The sequence below is a fragment of the Canis lupus genome, chromosome 36, assembly GCF_003254725.2.
Source record: "Canis lupus dingo isolate Sandy chromosome 36, ASM325472v2, whole genome shotgun sequence".
Taxonomy (NCBI): Eukaryota; Metazoa; Chordata; class Mammalia; order Carnivora; family Canidae; genus Canis; species Canis lupus.
This window is the reverse complement of record NC_064278.1, coordinates 21,158,610-21,175,580: the sequence shown is the minus strand read 5'-3', so window position 1 is coordinate 21,175,580 and position 16,971 is coordinate 21,158,610. Positions and strand designations below refer to the sequence as shown.

General features: G+C 41.1%; 2 protein-coding genes across 15 annotated transcripts in view; one reads left to right on the top strand and one right to left on the bottom strand.

Moving 5' to 3' along the window:
* NFE2L2 (NFE2 like bZIP transcription factor 2) overlaps nucleotides 1-1,993 on the top strand; it is a 142,303-nt gene extending 140,310 nt beyond the window's left edge. For all 6 annotated transcript variants that reach the window (XM_025460296.3, XM_035698724.2, XM_025460293.3 and 3 more), the window contains one exon: nucleotides 265-1,993. In XM_025460296.3, coding sequence (XP_025316081.1) covers nucleotides 265-1,491 — 1,227 coding nt within the window. In that variant the 3' untranslated portion in view covers nucleotides 1,492-1,993. The remainder of the gene's footprint in view (nucleotides 1-264) is intronic.
* A 4,931-nt stretch (nucleotides 1,994-6,924) lies between these two features.
* HNRNPA3 (heterogeneous nuclear ribonucleoprotein A3) lies at nucleotides 6,925-16,669 on the bottom strand. 9 transcript variants are annotated; one of them, XR_007408547.1, is made up of 12 exons: nucleotides 16,487-16,645; nucleotides 14,362-14,484; nucleotides 14,124-14,270; nucleotides 13,821-14,031; nucleotides 13,456-13,545; nucleotides 13,281-13,373; nucleotides 13,119-13,199; nucleotides 12,587-12,730; nucleotides 11,480-11,602; nucleotides 11,308-11,380; nucleotides 8,608-11,215; nucleotides 6,925-8,524 (listed from the first exon to the last, which is right to left on the bottom strand). XR_007408547.1 is itself a non-coding variant. In XM_025460300.3 (11 exons), the coding sequence occupies exons 1-10, from the start codon at nucleotides 16,556-16,558 to the stop codon at nucleotides 11,328-11,330; spliced, it is 1,071 nt and encodes a 356-aa protein (XP_025316085.1). In that variant the 5' UTR covers nucleotides 16,559-16,669; the 3' UTR covers nucleotides 6,925-11,215; nucleotides 11,308-11,327. The 9 variants fall into 9 exon arrangements, 8 of the variants coding, with proteins under 8 accessions (XP_025316085.1, XP_035554621.1, XP_048962134.1 ...); XM_025460300.3 differs by having other exon boundaries at nucleotides 6,925-11,215; nucleotides 16,553-16,669; XM_035698728.2 differs by lacking the exon at nucleotides 8,608-11,215 and having other exon boundaries at nucleotides 16,553-16,669.
* Nucleotides 16,670-16,971: the final 302 nt, after the last annotated feature.

Here is a 16,971-nt window from a genome sequence, read left to right as displayed (position 1 = left end):
GAAGAGCTTGGAAAGAATGGGGGTGGGGAATCAGAATCAGATATAGATTTCCAGCTTTTAAAACTATTTGCCATCAGGGGCACTTGGTTCAGTTGGTGGAACATGGAAATCTTGATCTCGGGGTTGTGAGTTCAAGCCCCATATTGGGTATAGAGATTACTTATAAAATCTTTAAAAAATAAATATTTGCCATGAAATATAGACTATCTGCTATCAAAAATATTTCACCTTGATTTACATTTAGTAAAAATTTCTTTTCCACAGTGTCTTAATATTCAGAATGACAAGTTGGTCGAGACTAGCATGGTGCCAAGTCCAGAAACCAAAATGACAGAAATCGACAACAATTATCATTTCTACCCCTCAATGCCCTCACTGGAAAAAGAAGTAGGTAACTGCAGTCCACCTTTTCTCAGTGCTTTCGAGGATTCTTTTAGCAGCATCCTCTCCACAGAAGATTCCAGCCAGCTGACAGTGAACTCATTAAATTCAGATGCCACAATAAACACAGATTTTGGTGATGAATTTTATTCTGCTTTCATAGCAGAACCCAGTAGTAGCAACAGCATGCCTTCCTCTGCTTCTTTCAGCCAGTCACTCTCTGAACTTCTTAATGGGCCCATTGATGTTTCTGATTTATCACTTTGTAAAGCGTTTAACCAAAACCACCCTGAAAGCACAGAATTCAACGATTCTGACTCTGGCATTTCACTGAACACAAGTCCTGGCATGGCATCACCAGAACACTCAGTGGAATCTTCTGTCTATGGAGACACAGCACTTGGCTTCAGTGATTCTGAAATGGAAGAGACAGATAGTGCTCCTGGAAGTGTCAAACAGACCGGTCCTAAAACACAGCCGGGACAGTCTGCTGGAGATCCAGCCCAGCCCCCGTCACCATCTCCAGGGCCCAGTGCTCCAGCGCATGACGCCCAGTGTGAAAACACGCCAAAGAAAGAATCGCCGGTAAATCCTGGTCATCGAAAAGCCCCATTCACAAAAGACAAACATTCAAGCCGCTTGGAGGCTCATCTCACAAGAGATGAGCTAAGGGCAAAAGCTCTCCATATCCCATTCCCTGTTGAAAAAATCATTAACCTCCCTGTTGATGACTTCAATGAGATGATGTCAAAGGAGCAATTCAATGAGGCTCAGCTGGCATTAATTCGAGATATACGCAGGAGGGGCAAGAATAAAGTGGCTGCTCAGAATTGCAGAAAAAGAAAACTGGAAAATATAGTGGAACTGGAACAAGATTTGGATCATTTAAAAGATGAAAAAGAAAAATTGCTCAAAGAAAAGGGCGAGAATGACAAAAGCCTCCATCTACTGAAAAAACAACTCAGCACTTTGTATCTTGAAGTCTTCAGCATGCTCCGTGATGAAGATGGAAAACCTTACTCTCCCAGTGAATACTCCCTGCAGCAAACAAGAGATGGCAATGTATTCCTTGTGCCCAAAAGTAAGAAGCCAGATATTAAGAAAAACTAGATTTGAGAAGAAGTGACTTTTTCCGAGCTAGTGGGTTGTTTGTTTTTTTTTGTACTGTTATACTAAAAGCTCCTACTGTGATGTGAAATGCAAAAATATACTTTATAAGTAATTCTATGCAAAATTATAGTCAAAACTAGTGTAGAAAATAATATAAACTTTAAAAAGCATTAAAGTAAGTCATCAGTATGCTGAATCAGTAGTTTCACTTTAACTGCAAACTTAATTTCTTACAACACCATTTGGGCTAGTTTCTGTATAAGTGTAAATACTACAAAAACTTTATTTATACTGTTCTTATCTCATTTGTTACGTTCATAGGTTTATATGATATGACATCTGGCTAAAAACAAATTGTTGCAAAACTAACCACTATGTACTTTTTTATAAATACTGTATGAACAAAAAGGCATTTTTTTTATATTAAATTGTTTAGCCCTGGCAAAAACCAATTTAGTTGAAAAGCTGGTACTAATAAAGGAATATTATGACTGTTAAATTATTTCTTGGGAATTCGAGTTTATTGTTATTTTCCATAACACCACCACACTTTACATATTTAGGTGTTTTGCATTGTCAGAATGTTTTCAAAGTGTGAAAAGCATTTTATACTAAACTTCTGGTCCCAGAGATACAAAGAAATAATGTCTATCAAGATATTTTCTCTCTTCAATAGCAAGTATATCTCAAACGGTGTTTTCTTGACATGAAAACGTTGTTTCCTCGTGTCAGTACATTGAGGCCCACCATGTGCTAGGTGTCCTCTAAAGTACAGAAGACACCATGGAAATCCCTGTCCTGTAATTGAAGCCAGCAAACCTTACACCTGCCAGGATCGGGAAGGCCAGTAGAAAGGAAGCATTGCAATTTAAAATAGGGTTGCACAGGCTTTGGGGGGTGGGGGTGCCCAACAGACTTGGTCAATTAGCGGCCAACTGTATTTTGGCTCAGGCCATGAGATCAAGCCCGGTGTCAGGCTCTGCACTGGTTGTGGAGCCTGCGTAAGAGCCTCTCCCTCTCTCTCTGCCCCTACGCTAAAATACAGGGTTGTGAATAGGAAAAGCCTTGAGATGGCAACATCTGTAAAGTGTGGGAGACTCATTCTGTTAGCTAAAGAATATTGCCAACAAGACTGAAGATGGAGAAGCAGCAGGTAGAGGAGTGCAACATGGATGGCACAGATTCTTGTTACACCTTCACAAAGGCTCTGGCTTTTATCTAGCAACATGGGAACCACCGGCATTTAGTAGGATTAACATCTGGTTTTTAAGTTTCCTTAGGCATGTGTTGAAAATAGTCTAGGGGGTTAAGATGGGAGCAGTTAGATGAGTGGGGAAGCTCTGAAACACATGGGATGGTGTTGGCTTGGGCTAGGGTGGTGAACGCAGGAATAGGGAGAAGGCACTGGGTTCTGCAGATTTCAAAGGCAGAACTAAAATTGTGAGAGAAGGTGTTGGGTGAAGGTGGGGTCAAGGACTTAAACAGCTTTGAGAACTGAGTTGCCCTGAGATGCCTGGTTAGAAGGAAAGTCTAGGTGGGAAATTTCACTTTGGGACACACTGGGAGCTTAAACACCCATAAGACCAAGGCAAGGCCCCGCAAAACTCCGGGAAGCTGCAGGCTGTCCAGGGGGCCGCACGGACTCCCTCACAGCATTAATTCACGATTTCTTCATCTAATCAATCAGTTTGTCTTGTGTTGTTTTAAAGTGGGGAATTGGTGACTCGTCGGAGAGTTGTGCACACTTAGAGCAAGTCCCACCCCGAGTCCCGCCCCCCTGGGCGCCCACCGGCGGCAGAGCCCCGCGTCCTGGGGGGAGGAGGGGGGCCCTAGCGAAGCCTGGGCGGAGGCCTGGAGGCCTGTCCCGCGCCGGCTTGCACCGTCTCACTTGGCCGGACCCAGACGCCTCTTCCTGACTAGCTTGAAAGAAACTGAAGTCCGATTAGCCGCTAAGAACTGAGCTGGAACGACAAAGCTCAGGGTCGAAAGTGACTTCAAAGAGCGCCTCGCCCAGTGGCTCAGTCGCTCAAGCGTCTGCCGTCGGCTCGGGTCACCATCCCAGGGGCCTGGGATCGAGCCCTGGGTCAGGTTCCCCACTCAGCAGAGCCTGCTTCTCCCTCCCTGATGCTCCCCCTGCTTGTACTCTGTCAAATAATTAAAAACAAAAACAAAAACAAAAAACAGACTTCAAAACCCAACGGGTGTACGGAGGCGACATTCGGACGCGGCCCCTGGCCTTCCTCCCCAGCCAACGGTCTCTACCTCTAAGTGGTGGCGGCGGCGCTGCTCTCCTTGGAGACCTCCTCTTTCCAACCCCCCCCCCCCCCCAAATCTTGGATCTTGACTAAAGTATCCAACCTTAGATAAAATTATAGGCGTGTGTTGGGGGTGCGGCCCCCCCGAACACCTGGAATTGGCTGGCGCAGACTTCTCGGAGTTCAAGAAGCCGGTTCCGTAGGGCACCTGGAAAACGGACTCGGAAGTACCACACATACCGCATTATGCAGAATTAGAAACTAAAGTTTTTAAACAGATCCTAACCCCATGACAAAAAAATGAGGCCAGGTTTATTTATATTGTCCTCATTAAACTACCCAATTGTTAAATATTAAACTCCTTTCTGGTGTTAAGATGTGTCCCTATGCCTTCCACACGGATGCGGATCAAGCATTCTTAGCAATCTTGACCCGAGGGATCTTGCATTTGTTGTGTAAAGAACACTTTCTTGCTGAGATTTCTCAAGCCCATGCTTTTTAGGCAAGGGGTGACTGTTCCTCATACCATACTTAGGTTTTTAAGCCTCAGAACATACACAAAATCCTCATTCATTCCTTAAAAACACTTCTCAGAACAGGTTCATTTTCAGTTGCCTTTTATACCTTTTGAGAGCTGAAGAAAAATGTAAAAACCACAAAAACTTTCAGTAGAGAAAAACACTTAAGACACTGGCATAACTTTACTGTCACCCATTAAATTTTAAGTATGCTTGGGCTATTAGTACCCATAATTATTACCAAAAATATCTTTAGGGACCATGGACCAGACACCAGATTAAGTTCTTTAAGCCAACTATCAGACTTAACTTTCAGATTTAACGAAAGTGGGTATAATCTCCATTTTACAAAACAGGAATTAGGTAAAAACAGCTCGTAATGTGTACAGAACGTAAAAATTTTGATGGGGTTACTAACACTTAGTGAAATTTAACATTTCCTTCAATACTACAGACAACAAATCACAATGGTATTCACAGTACTGTTCTTAAAAATCCGGACCAGATTGCTGTCGTATTCCAAAATGCCACATACGCAGGACTTCAGTCTCGTCAGACCCACTAGCCTCATTTAATATTTGAAGCGTGTATTACTAAATCAAACAGTATTTTACTATTTGGGGGGAGGGGGAAGAGAATCTTAAGCAGACTCCATGCGAGCGCAAAGCCTGATGCGGCGGGGGTGGGGGGGTGGTAGCTCACCACCGGAGTGGAAATGAGTCAAGACGGCCAACTGAGCCACCTGGGTGCCCCTTCATTACTATTTTCAATGTAATGTTTTAAGTAATTCTATTTTTTTAAAAGATTTTATTTATTTATTCATGATAGTCACACAGAGAGAGAGAGACAGAGGCAGAGACACAGGCAGAGGGAGAAGCAGGCTCCATGCAGGGAGCCCGACGTGGGATTCGATCCCAGGTCTCCAGGATCGCGCCCCGGGCCAAAGGCAGGCGCCAAACCGCTGCGCCACCCAGGGATCCCTAAGTAATTCTATTTAATGTATATGAAGCCAACACTCTTGGGGCACCTGGGTGGCTCAGTGGTTGGTAATCTGCCTTCTGCTCAGGTCGGGATCTCAGGGTCCTGGGATCAAATCCCACATCAGGCTCCCTACAGGGTGCCCACTACTCCCCTCGGCCTGTCCTGGACTCCCTGGCTCTCATGAATAAAATCTCTTAAAAAACCCAACATTCCTAGGTGTCTGTTGGCATCACCAACTGCCAATGTGTAGCATGTGTAAAAATGAAACCCCAAGCAACTTGTCCAAGCTCATAAAACTTATTCTGTAAAAATTTGCTATATAGTAATATAATCGGTTTTCCAATACCTAATTAAAGATAGGAGTAGGACAAATGTGATTAAACCCAAATAGATCACCTATTAAAATTCTTTTCCTAAGTACGTTAAAGGATAGTCTACTCAACGTTTCTATCGACAATGGAGACCGGCAATGTATTTTAGAGAAAATTACCTGTATTTTAATTTCAGGTCTAACTAGTCAACATTTGATACTCATTTTTGTGATTATAGGCCCTTATAAGTTATAAAATGGGTATAATACATGAATGTAGTGACACTTAACCACTTCATATTTTAAAGTACTTTAGAGCCGCCAACACCCTTGTACTTATTTATCCACTTACCAATATATTTTACAAATGGAGTATCTTGGGCAAATTCACATTTCCTAGCTGGCTCAGCATGGTATCCTCTTAAGCTTCATCACTTAAATGCAGCTCAATGTACCCTGCCATTAACTGATAAAAATGTAAGCAAAAATGGCATACTTTACCTGTTAATCTGAAGTCTTCCCCTATCCTTGGTACTTTCTATCCAATCCTAACTTCCATCAACCTAACAAGGTTAAACTTTTGCAAATTACTCATGTTCAAGATTTAATTGCAGTCCATGAATACACAGGAGATTCCAATCTTTTGTTGCCTAATTTCCACTTTGTAAGGATAAAGGCAAATATATTTTGTAGAAATAACGTCCACTCTTGCCGTTACTTTGGAACTCAAACTATTATACTTACAGCTGCAGAGTATAAAACCACTGCATATGTGTGTTATAATCCAAACAGCTCAAATTCCTCACATGGCTTCAACTCCCAAGTATTTAATGTTATTAATGCTAAGAATTCAAATAATTACGCTGCAAAGTTTTCCTAAAAAATTCAATTCTCAAAACCCTCACAAAAGGATCACTGTAACACAACGATCATCACACACCTTTATTTGGATTAAAATGCAGCACTGCAGTTTGACCAAATTCCTTATTTTCCTCCCCGCCCTCCCTCATACAAGATTCAACCAATCTGCTGCCTTTCTGGGGGGAAAGAAATTTCATCCAACATGTGAAACACACCCCCACCCACCTCTCTTCCCAACTTTTCGTCACCTACTGTCCTATCCTTAACTTTTTTTTCCCAAAAGTTCAGATTTCTCATGTCACCCCAGCATCTTACAGATTGGCATTTAAAACAAATAGGCTTTCCGTTTATTTTTTCCATACCCATTTCTAGTGTCATGTATTGTTTTCCACTAAATAGAATCCATAATCCTTAAAGCGAATTGCTATATCAAAGTTCCTTCCAATGTAATATTCACCTAGTGTTTAAAATCACACGGACATCGTGAAGCAACAAAACCACACACACATTTCTAAAAATATTTTAATGAAAAAGTTATCTTTCTGTAAACATTTCATTATACTACAAATGAACATTTGAATCCATTACAGACCACCTCTTAAGTCTTAAAAATCAGGATAAAACATTGAAATTTTAAAGTAATCTTGAATATTATATAGGCTAACAATCCTTACATCACCCCTGCATTACCTTGCTTACTCAACTACTTGTGACATCAGTTAGAACTCCAAGATACTTAGCTAGAAATGTTTCAAGTTGTGACTCATACTGGCACTCTTAAAAACAAGCCTATTCCAGTTGTTCAGTTCCTTAACAAATGACCTTTATTACCCAGTTTTCTCCTTTAAGATTCGAGTGTGTATCAGGTTTTTTGGTTTGGGTTTTTTGAAAATAATGTAGCATGGGAAACAAGAACATGTGAGACGGCTTGACAAAATCAGTTGAAAAGTTTGCCTCAACCATTTCCCCCCGTGAACTCCCCCCCCCTTTTTTTTTACTGGTGCTATGAACTGAAGAGCACATTTTCCAGGAATGACAGTGGAACTACATTTAAATAGAATCACTTTATTTCATAAGAAATGAGATGGACTGTAAAGAACAATGCCTTTTAAAAAAATGTTTCCTATCTTTATTTCACACTAAAACCACTTTGTAAAGATAATGTATTAAAAGGCTATTACCTTTAACACTTCATTCTATCATGTGTAGAAATTCAGTCCTGATTTAGATTCAGAAACAGAGCCAACCAGTCATTATCTGAGAATAAACTCCAGCAAACTTAACCTGTCTTTATGTATGAACTTTGCAATCTATGAACCATCGTAAGCCCATCTCAAGTGTTTGCCCAACGTGGGGCTTGAACTCCTAAACCCAAGCAAGAGTTGCATGCTCTACCACCAACTGAACCAGCCAGGCACCCCTCCAAGCTCAATTTTTAATAAGCCCTTTTGGGGTATCAATAGCCCCTATGAATAATCAGCAACTGATTTGAATAGTAACTGAGTAATATTTTAATTATTCTTTGGGAAATCTTTTAAAAAGGGAGTATTAGCATATTATGCCCCCACTACTTCTGGCTAACTCGTTTTAAAAAGAACCAAAAAGGTATCCTATTACTTCAAAGAATTCCCTGAATTTATATGCAAGATTATTTATGAGGCCACTTGAAGGAAGACCATTTTTCTATGTGTGTCACCTGACAATTCTGAACGCTCATTCTAAGGTGTTTTTTTTATTAATAGAATGAGGATTGGCAGCTTAATGTTTCTGTTACAAGTGTCATGCTTATTACTCCTTATCAAAAATTGACTCTACCCTAAAGACACCAACAATGATTTGTATACATGGGGCCACATCTAACTAGATACTCGTGGTTGTTGCAGGGCCTAAAACTTTAAAATGTGTTGGATGTGGTTCTCAAAGTGTTCAGCTGAATAACTTTGCCCATGTACCTAATAGTTTCAAAATGTGTAATATGAATTTGTAGGGAAACAAATGGTGTCACCAGCTTTTACTGTGAGCTACAAACCTTACCCAGCCAGAAACCTTCGTATTTAAGATGGTAGGAAAGACATTCCTCATTTAGGCAAGTAGGGTTCTCATTCAACCTGCAAATCAAAAAGATTACTCTTACCTTGCTTTACAAAAAATTACTCTTTAATTAGTGAAAAAATTCAAATTCAAGCCTTACCTAATGCTTATTGCCCTTCCTTGCAGGTCTAAATGCTAGACCTAGTGACTGTGGCAACTATCTCTCATTGATGTTCCAAAAGGCGAAGAGCTCCTTCCTGCTAGACTTTCTTCGATATTTCAGATGTAATAAGCAGATTTAACTAGCTTTTGTAAAGTTGCTCACTATCACCATAGTATCTTATGCCTTCACTTCTCTGTAGTTGAAGCTCTTGCTGCTGCCTTGTCATTCTTTATTTATGCTGACTTGTCCATACTCAAAAGGCTTCTGAAGTCCTGTCTTAGTGAGTCTCCTTTGATCCAGACTGTGCTTAAAATGCACATCTTAGGTCCTTTAAAGCTGGTTAAATCGCTCTCCTCATGGCTTACTTTTTCCACACTGTTCACAAGAACTAAGCTAATACAACTTATAAACAGGTCACATACACAGATTTCACCTGCTTATAGGTTGCAAACATCAACTTACTGAAAATATTTCACTATTAAACTAGTTCCAGAACACAGAAAGTTTGTTAACAGTACAATTAACCTCATATGCCATTAAAGGATACTGTCAAGGTTGTGTCAAACAATTTCACAAACATAGAAACAGGAAATGTTAATCTCCCCCATTCCTTCAACCTTTATTATACGAATAAAAGAACTTGAGACAATTTAGCTCAATTTTAATAAAATGTTTCCCAAGCAGTACTTTGACCAGGTACCCAGGTTTAAGTTATGAACATTGACAGTGTCCATTTATATAACCACATTTGAGTTGTTAAAGACTTAACCATTTTCTAATATTAGCCTATTTTCTACACTGCTTATTCACATATGTCCATTAACAAATGGAATGTTGTCTGTTACATTTATTGGTTTGTGAGTGTATTCTGGAAAACTGCAGTATCTGTGAAGACCGATTTCCATGCTGGCATTGCATGCATCCAAATATTAATAATGCACAGAGGCACAGAATTAGAGCAACAAGAGAGCATATTCAAACACTAGCACGCCCCATTCCCCTTTTTATTGCTTGTTTTGCTTAGTACTTCTGAAAACAAAAAAATTTCGAATTCAACGTTCAACTGCCAAAGAAAGAATAACAGCGGAGCACATAACTTAGGGCTCGAATGAAATTGTAAGCACTAGCTGGCGCAAAACAGTAGACATTGCTTTTTATATATATGACCTTATCTGAAACTCTTCCCAACCAAGGTCTTCCAAACCAAACTGTTAACTCATACCAACATGATTTAGGTTCAAGCATACACATGGATAACAGTGTGTTCTTTTGGATTTTAAGTGAGCAAGAACTCAGGCTATTCAAATTTGAATTCAGGTCTCTGGGAAGTGAGAAGCTTGTACTAAGCAACTGTGCTACACTTCTACTGCAGTAAGTGATTTAGGATTTTATCTGGACTGTCCTTGGTTTTATCCAATAAAATATAAAGGGTACAAACAGGAAAGCATGCCAGCCAGTTAAGGGTTCAACAATGCATGATTTTTATTCTCTTGCTTCTGAAAGCTTGTTATCAAAAAAATATATATATTAAACCAAGGAAAATAACTGAAGACATATGGGCCTCTTGTGCTTTAAAAAGGAAAAAAGAGGGTAGCCACTAATTTGCTCAGACACAGCAGGCTTAGTGGTCCTGTATTTTGAAGTTTTTAAGAATGGTTTTTAAGGGAAAGGGAAAACATCCACTACCCCTTTCCAGAATTTAAATTTAAACAGAGGGCAGTAGACATTCATTACACCCAAATAAAACTATGGCAGTTCACATGTGACCAAGGTGAATGTAGAATGGAGATGTTCTAAACACAGCTAGGACTCTCAGCAAAACTAACACACTAAAATCATATGATTACATTTTGAAAGAAAATGCACAAAAACCAAATAGGAATTTTGAGTTTTTTTTTTCATTTGAAGGTAAATCTTAATGCTATTAAATTCACAAATATGCTAATTTAAATACCCAATTCTATTTATCTAAAACACACATTGCAAACATACAAATATCTATTCTCTCCACATGTCAGAGCCCATTCATTTCATGGTTTGGAAATGCAGAGAATAGATTCCCCTTAAACTGCAAGTCAGCAGGTGTTTCTTTACAGTTAACTTTAGCAAAATTCATACAAAATAGTAATTAACAATGATCTTCTTTACTTGTTAACTCACAAGGAAACACCTTCAAAACTGCATTTTGTTAAAGTTTCTGTACTAAAATGTAGAAAAACTGAACTACACAAATATTGAAAAGTTAAAAATTCCTTAATTTTTTATTCCTGGTACCACTACCACAATTTACAGGGCAATATACCTGATGTAATGAAAAGAAAAAGAAAAAGACAAAGCTACAACAGATAAAAGACCTCAGGAATGTACATCTAATTGACACTACATTGCATTAATCAATAGCTGCACTTTTTGCAAACTGTGGCTATGACAGTCCTGAACAAGAAGGGTTTCCTGTTTAAGCTGCAGTAACTTTTCTGACTATGGATCATCGTTCCTCCTGTGGCAGATTTTTACAGTTCCTCTAATGCATTTGGGACGACTGTCTCAAAGTAACCTGCAGCTTTCCTGACAACTCCTCGCTCTCTCTCCTGCTAAGAACTGTAGCCTGTTGAATAATACAGGATAAAAAAATTATTACACTCAGTGAACAGTTCCACATATTCTTTATCATCATGATAAAATTTTAAAGATACCTACCCTTTTCTTCTGAAATTTTTTTAGAACCTTCTGCTACCATATCCACCACTTCCACCACCAGATCCATAACCACCTAGAAATACACAGATTTTAAAAATATGTTTAGAAGTTTTTATTTTTAAATTAAGAAGCCAGAGAAAAATTTTAACGAAAGGAAAAAAAAATTAATTACCACCATAGGGACTGCCCGAGCTTCTTCCACCAAAACTGCCCCCTTTCATGGGTCCATAATTTGATTGCTGTTGTCCACTATAATTTCCAAAATCATTATAGTTCCCACCACCACCATAGTTACCTGAAATTACAGAAGTTTTATTTGTGGTTAACCTAAACAATTATTTTTATTTTTAATGTATGCACCTATTATCTTTCCATAAATCATAACAGCACACTCTAGGACACTTACAATGCAACCCTTCAAAAACAGTTTATAGGACTACAGACTGCACAACAGAGGCCCACACTAGCAGACCTCAGGCATTAAGAAAGGGAAAACAGGCGGGAGGAAAAAAAAAAAAAAAAAAGAAAGGGAAAACAGAGTGAACAGAAGAGTATGTATCTAGATAGGTGCCATCTTTTGTCCACATCAGATGCCAACATCCTAGTTCACGTTCTTGCCTTCAACACCATCAAAACTATGCTTGAGTCACTCTCATTTGGACGTAACACAACTTTTAAATCAATGACAAAGAAGGTATCCTAAATTGGCTATTAAAAAAATCTTCCTGGCTGGCTCAGCAGGGAGACCATGCAACTCTTGATCTTGGGGTCATGAGTTGATGCTCACATTGGACATAGAATTAAAAAAAAAAAGGCCCACCTTGTTGTTCAAACATTAATACACCCCAACAAAACTCAGTGCATCCATAACAAAGCTCTTTATCTGCAAGTACCATGGAATAATGCAAACTTGCTGTCTAAAATATACTAGACATTAAAATTCCAAGTATTCCTGTGTCCCCTAAACTCCAGACAACACTTTATATTGAAGATGTCTGCATTTAATTTGAAATTCCCATTTGTCCCATTTAAAAGTGCCTAGAATTAAATAAAATTCTGGCAATGAATACAATACTGAAAAATAACCATCCATTTCAATTATATAAAAAACACACTTTACCAATTTGATAAATGGCCAGCAAAGCAAGAAAATTCAGTTAAATCACCCATCATTTGAGTATTTTATAATATTACAATGACCAAAAGCTGCATTTTAACACATTTTAACACTGTAATAACTATGAACGATTTTGAATATTTAAAACAAGTGAAAGCTTACCACCTCCAAAATTTCCTCCTTCATTGTAACCATCGTATCCTCCACCACCACCACCATATCCGCCTCCTTGGTTTCCATATCCTGGTCCACCACCACCATAGCCTCCTCTACTACTATAACCAGGACCACCACCATAGTTGCCACCTAAAGAAAAAAAGGGGGGGTAGAAAAGTCAACAAAAACATAAATGTGTAAATTCAAGTTTAAATTCTAATTTATGTGGCTATCAATTAACTTAAAAATCGTTTTAATTTTTGGAATTAAAGTTCACTAAGAAAAAATAATAAACGTTCTCCCAAGACAGACAATCTAGTTCAAATGTTAGTACAATAAATATTATTGGCCATGAAAGACCCAGCTAATGTTTCAAATTTAGGGGGAAAAAGTCTAGTCTTCCGATGTTTTAGTTCAGAAGCATACTTTAATGGTTAACCATGCAAATTTTAACTGAAATTAAAATATAAACAAATACATAACCTTCAATAAAGTACAAAAACAAAGTCAAAATATTAAACATCTATTAAAAACTTACCATCACCTCCAAATCCATTATATCCACCATCACCTCCTCCATAACTACCTCTGCTGCCACCACCTCCACCACCATAGCCTCCTGAGGAAAAACAAGGTATGAATTAAAAATACACAATTTACCAATAAATTTCAAGTAGACACGTTGAAAGAGAACTCTTACCTCTTCCCCCAAAGTTTCCACCACGGCCAAAATTACCACCACCTCCAAAGTTTCCTCCACGACCCATGAAGTTGCCAGATCCACCTCCACGACCTTTAACATGGGCAAGGGAGAGCTTTAAAAACCTTACAAATGCCACTTATACCACTGTATCTGTATATATTGAACTACTCACCTCTTTGCGATCCAGCAGACTGCATCTCTTGTTTAGAAAGGGCCTTTTTCACTTCACAATTATGCCCATTAATAGTGTGGTATTTCTGAACTAAAAATTTTTTTTAATCAAACAAACAAACAGAAGTTATTTGATGTTTGGAAAAGCACATATAAATAAATGAAAACCTTTATCAGTACATAACTCATTAAAATATTTAAGTGACTGAGAATGAGGAAGTGTTCTAGAAAGTCATTATGAAAACTGAGCCATATGCTTCATGCTATTAAACACAATACAAAACGATTAAGCAATTTGCAAATCTAACACAGCACAAAGAGACCTTTTCTGTTTTCTCAATCAAGTTCCAATCAACGTCTACTTACCAACAATTTTATCAACTGTATCATGATCATCGAAAGTTACAAAAGCAAATCCTCTCTTTTTTCCACTCTGCCGGTCTTCCATAACTTCTATGGTTTCAATTTTGCCATACTTTTCAAAGTAGTCTCTCAAATTATATTCTTCTGTATCTTCTTTAATACCACCAACAAAAATTTTCTTCACTGTTAGATGGGCACCAGGCTTTACAGAATCCTATAAATGAAAAAAAAAAAAAAAAAAAAAAGGTCAAAACCCAAATTCTCCAAGAATCTCTCATATTACACAAAGTAATGTTAAAAAAGTACCTCTCTAGAAACAGCTCTCTTTGGTTCCACTACACGCCCATCAACCTTGTGTGGTCGGGCACACATTGCTGCATCCACCTCTTCAACACAAGAGTAAGTCACAAAACCAAAACCCCTGGAACGTTTTGTTTGGGGGTCTCTCATTACCTACAAAACAAAAATTTTAAAGTAGTGAAATACATCTGGTACAGGTCCTATATCCCTCTAATAACCTTTTTTTGTTCCTTTAGTAACTCACCACACAATCTGTAAGTGTGCCCCATTTTTCAAAATGTTCTCTTAAACTATCATCCGTAGTTTCAAAGCTCAAACCACCAATAAACAGTTTTCTCAACTGCTCGGGTTCCTTTGGATCATGGCCCTGAGAAAACAAATACATTTTAATGATTTCTTTTAGCAGGTAAATTGCTGGAGCGCACAAGTCTTTAGTCTGCTACAAATAAGCTCAGCGTCAAATTCCTGCACCATTAACACTGTGTTCAATTAAAAACTGGAGTAAGATCACATCAACTGATTAAAGGTACCAAAATACCTCCCCAAAATCCATAGCCAGCCTTTCAAGTGCCAACATCCCTTCAACTACATTTAAGTCCAAGAAAATTCCAGAATCAAAAGTCCCTAAACTTCAGACAACTAAAAGTATCTGAGGACAGATTCCTTTCAAGTTGCTACTGACAGATTGTTCTTTATGAAACCAAAGTGCTGCAGAAGTGTTCCAACCGTGCCACTTTTCACGTCTTCCCTCATCAGGCTACACTTCCAGCATTTAATTTTAAACCACAAAACTGTGAAGTATAGAAAAGATTCTAGGCAGAAAATTCTTAAAAAAATCCATCAGTTTCAAACAAATCACGAGCTTAAAACAGGTATTCTTCAAAGGCTAACCCAGCATGCCCCCCGCCCCTAAAAAAAAACTACAAAAAGAAACCCACCATTATCTTTTATAGCTTTCTGTAACCAACTTATGGTTTAGGTTATATGCTAGTAAAAGTCACCTATTTGATAGACTTGTATCACACAGCAAAAACGCCAAGAACACGTTACAGGGTCACAAAAACGGCAAACCGTACTTGTATTAAACATTAGGATGTACTTTTTGACAAGAATGGAAAACAGAAACTGAGATTTAAATGAAGATACGGCCTGAATTGTTTGCAACTGAACTAGCTCCTCAAGTTCCAGCAACTGCCATTGAACGCATGCATTAGGCAGAGTTCATCCAAAGTCCTTAAATAAAGGGGCTCACATTTACATTCTAAGGTCTTCGTGTGTCTTCCAAAGTGGAGATGTTAAGGCATTTAATAGGAAAAGACTGTCACGCGCTAGAAAAAAACGTCAAATGATTAATGGCCTAACGCATCAATTCACTTCACGCCTCTTTTCCAGAATCTTGCGTTAATCACGCTCAACGGAGAAAACATACATAAAGGTGACCCCCCCCCAAAAAAATTGTAACCCACATCAAGTCACCTCAGACACATGAAAAATTCAACTGTGGCTGCAGTTCTCTGGACACACAAAAATCCAAGAAACCACAACCAGAGCCGCCCCACAATGGCGCGAAGAGACGAATAATTCTAAGGACTTTAGCTAAAATAGCACATCAGGAAATATTTTTAAAGCAGCGAACTTTAATCAAAAAAAAAAAACTGCGTCCTGTCAACTGGGTGCTGTGAAGAAAAAAAAACAAAAAAACAAACAAACAAAAAAGCCAAAAAAACCAGGAGAAATTAAAATTCTGGTCGGCCTGAGGGAGAGCTGAAAGGACTGGAAACGCGCCGGCCCCACTTCGGCGGAGACACCAGGCCCCGGGATCCGAGGCTATTTGCGGCATCCGGGGCCGGGCCGCCGCCTCCCGCCGCCTTCCAATCCCGCGCGCGCTCTCCCGGCGGCGGAGCGAGGCGGCGGCCATTGCGGCCCAATGCGCCATTTCGTAACGCGGCAGCGGATCAATGTCAATGTGGCCGCCGCCCGCCCGCCCGCTCGCCCGGATGTGACTGCTCGTCCCCTCCCCTCCCCCACCGCCTCCTCCCAACCGCTCCCGCCGGGGCCCGCCATGCCGCCCTCGGCCTCCCTTCCGAGGCCGCGCGGCCGGCGGGCCGGCTCCCCCCGCCCCAGGCCTCCCCGGCCACGCAGCGCCTCCGAGGGGCCACCTGTGCAGCCGAAGGAGAAGGCGAGGAGGGCGAAGGGCCCCGAGAAGGCGTCCGGGGCCCGCTCCCCTCCCCCCCCCCCCCCCCCACCGCCCGGCTCAACGCAGAGCGCGGGACGGCCGATCCCGTCCACCCGGCCTCCCCGCTCCCACGGAGCTAGGCCCCCCCCCACGCCGGCCACTACCCAGCAACCCCCCGCTCTCCCCCTAATACCTCCTCCCCCCGGCGGCGGCGGCGACGGCCGGAGTCGGGCTGGGGGCGACCGGGCGGCGGTTTTACCTCCATTTTGAGACCGGACTCGCCTCTTCCAACTCGAGTTCAATATGGGACCGAGAGGAAGAGGCGGGGCCAGCCGTCACGTGACGCCCTTTCCGCGCGCCGCCGTCCTGGCGGGGGCGGGGCGGAGCCGGGGAGGGGGCGTGGCCAACTGGGCGCGAAGAGAGAACGGGCGAGCGGATTGGCGGGCGGGGAGCGGGGGCGGGGCGAGCCGCGGGAGCGCGCGCGCCTCGCCGACCGGCCGCGCGGTGCCGCCCTTTCCGCCGTTCGCGCCCGGGCTGCCGCGGGGACGTCGGCTCGGACTCCGCCAATGGTGAGCGCCCACGTCGGGAGGACGCCTCGTGACCGCGCGTCACCGGGGAGCAGGGCCTTTCTCTTTCTTCTCGCGTACCCCTCCCCTCCCCCCCCGGGGGGGGCCTCCC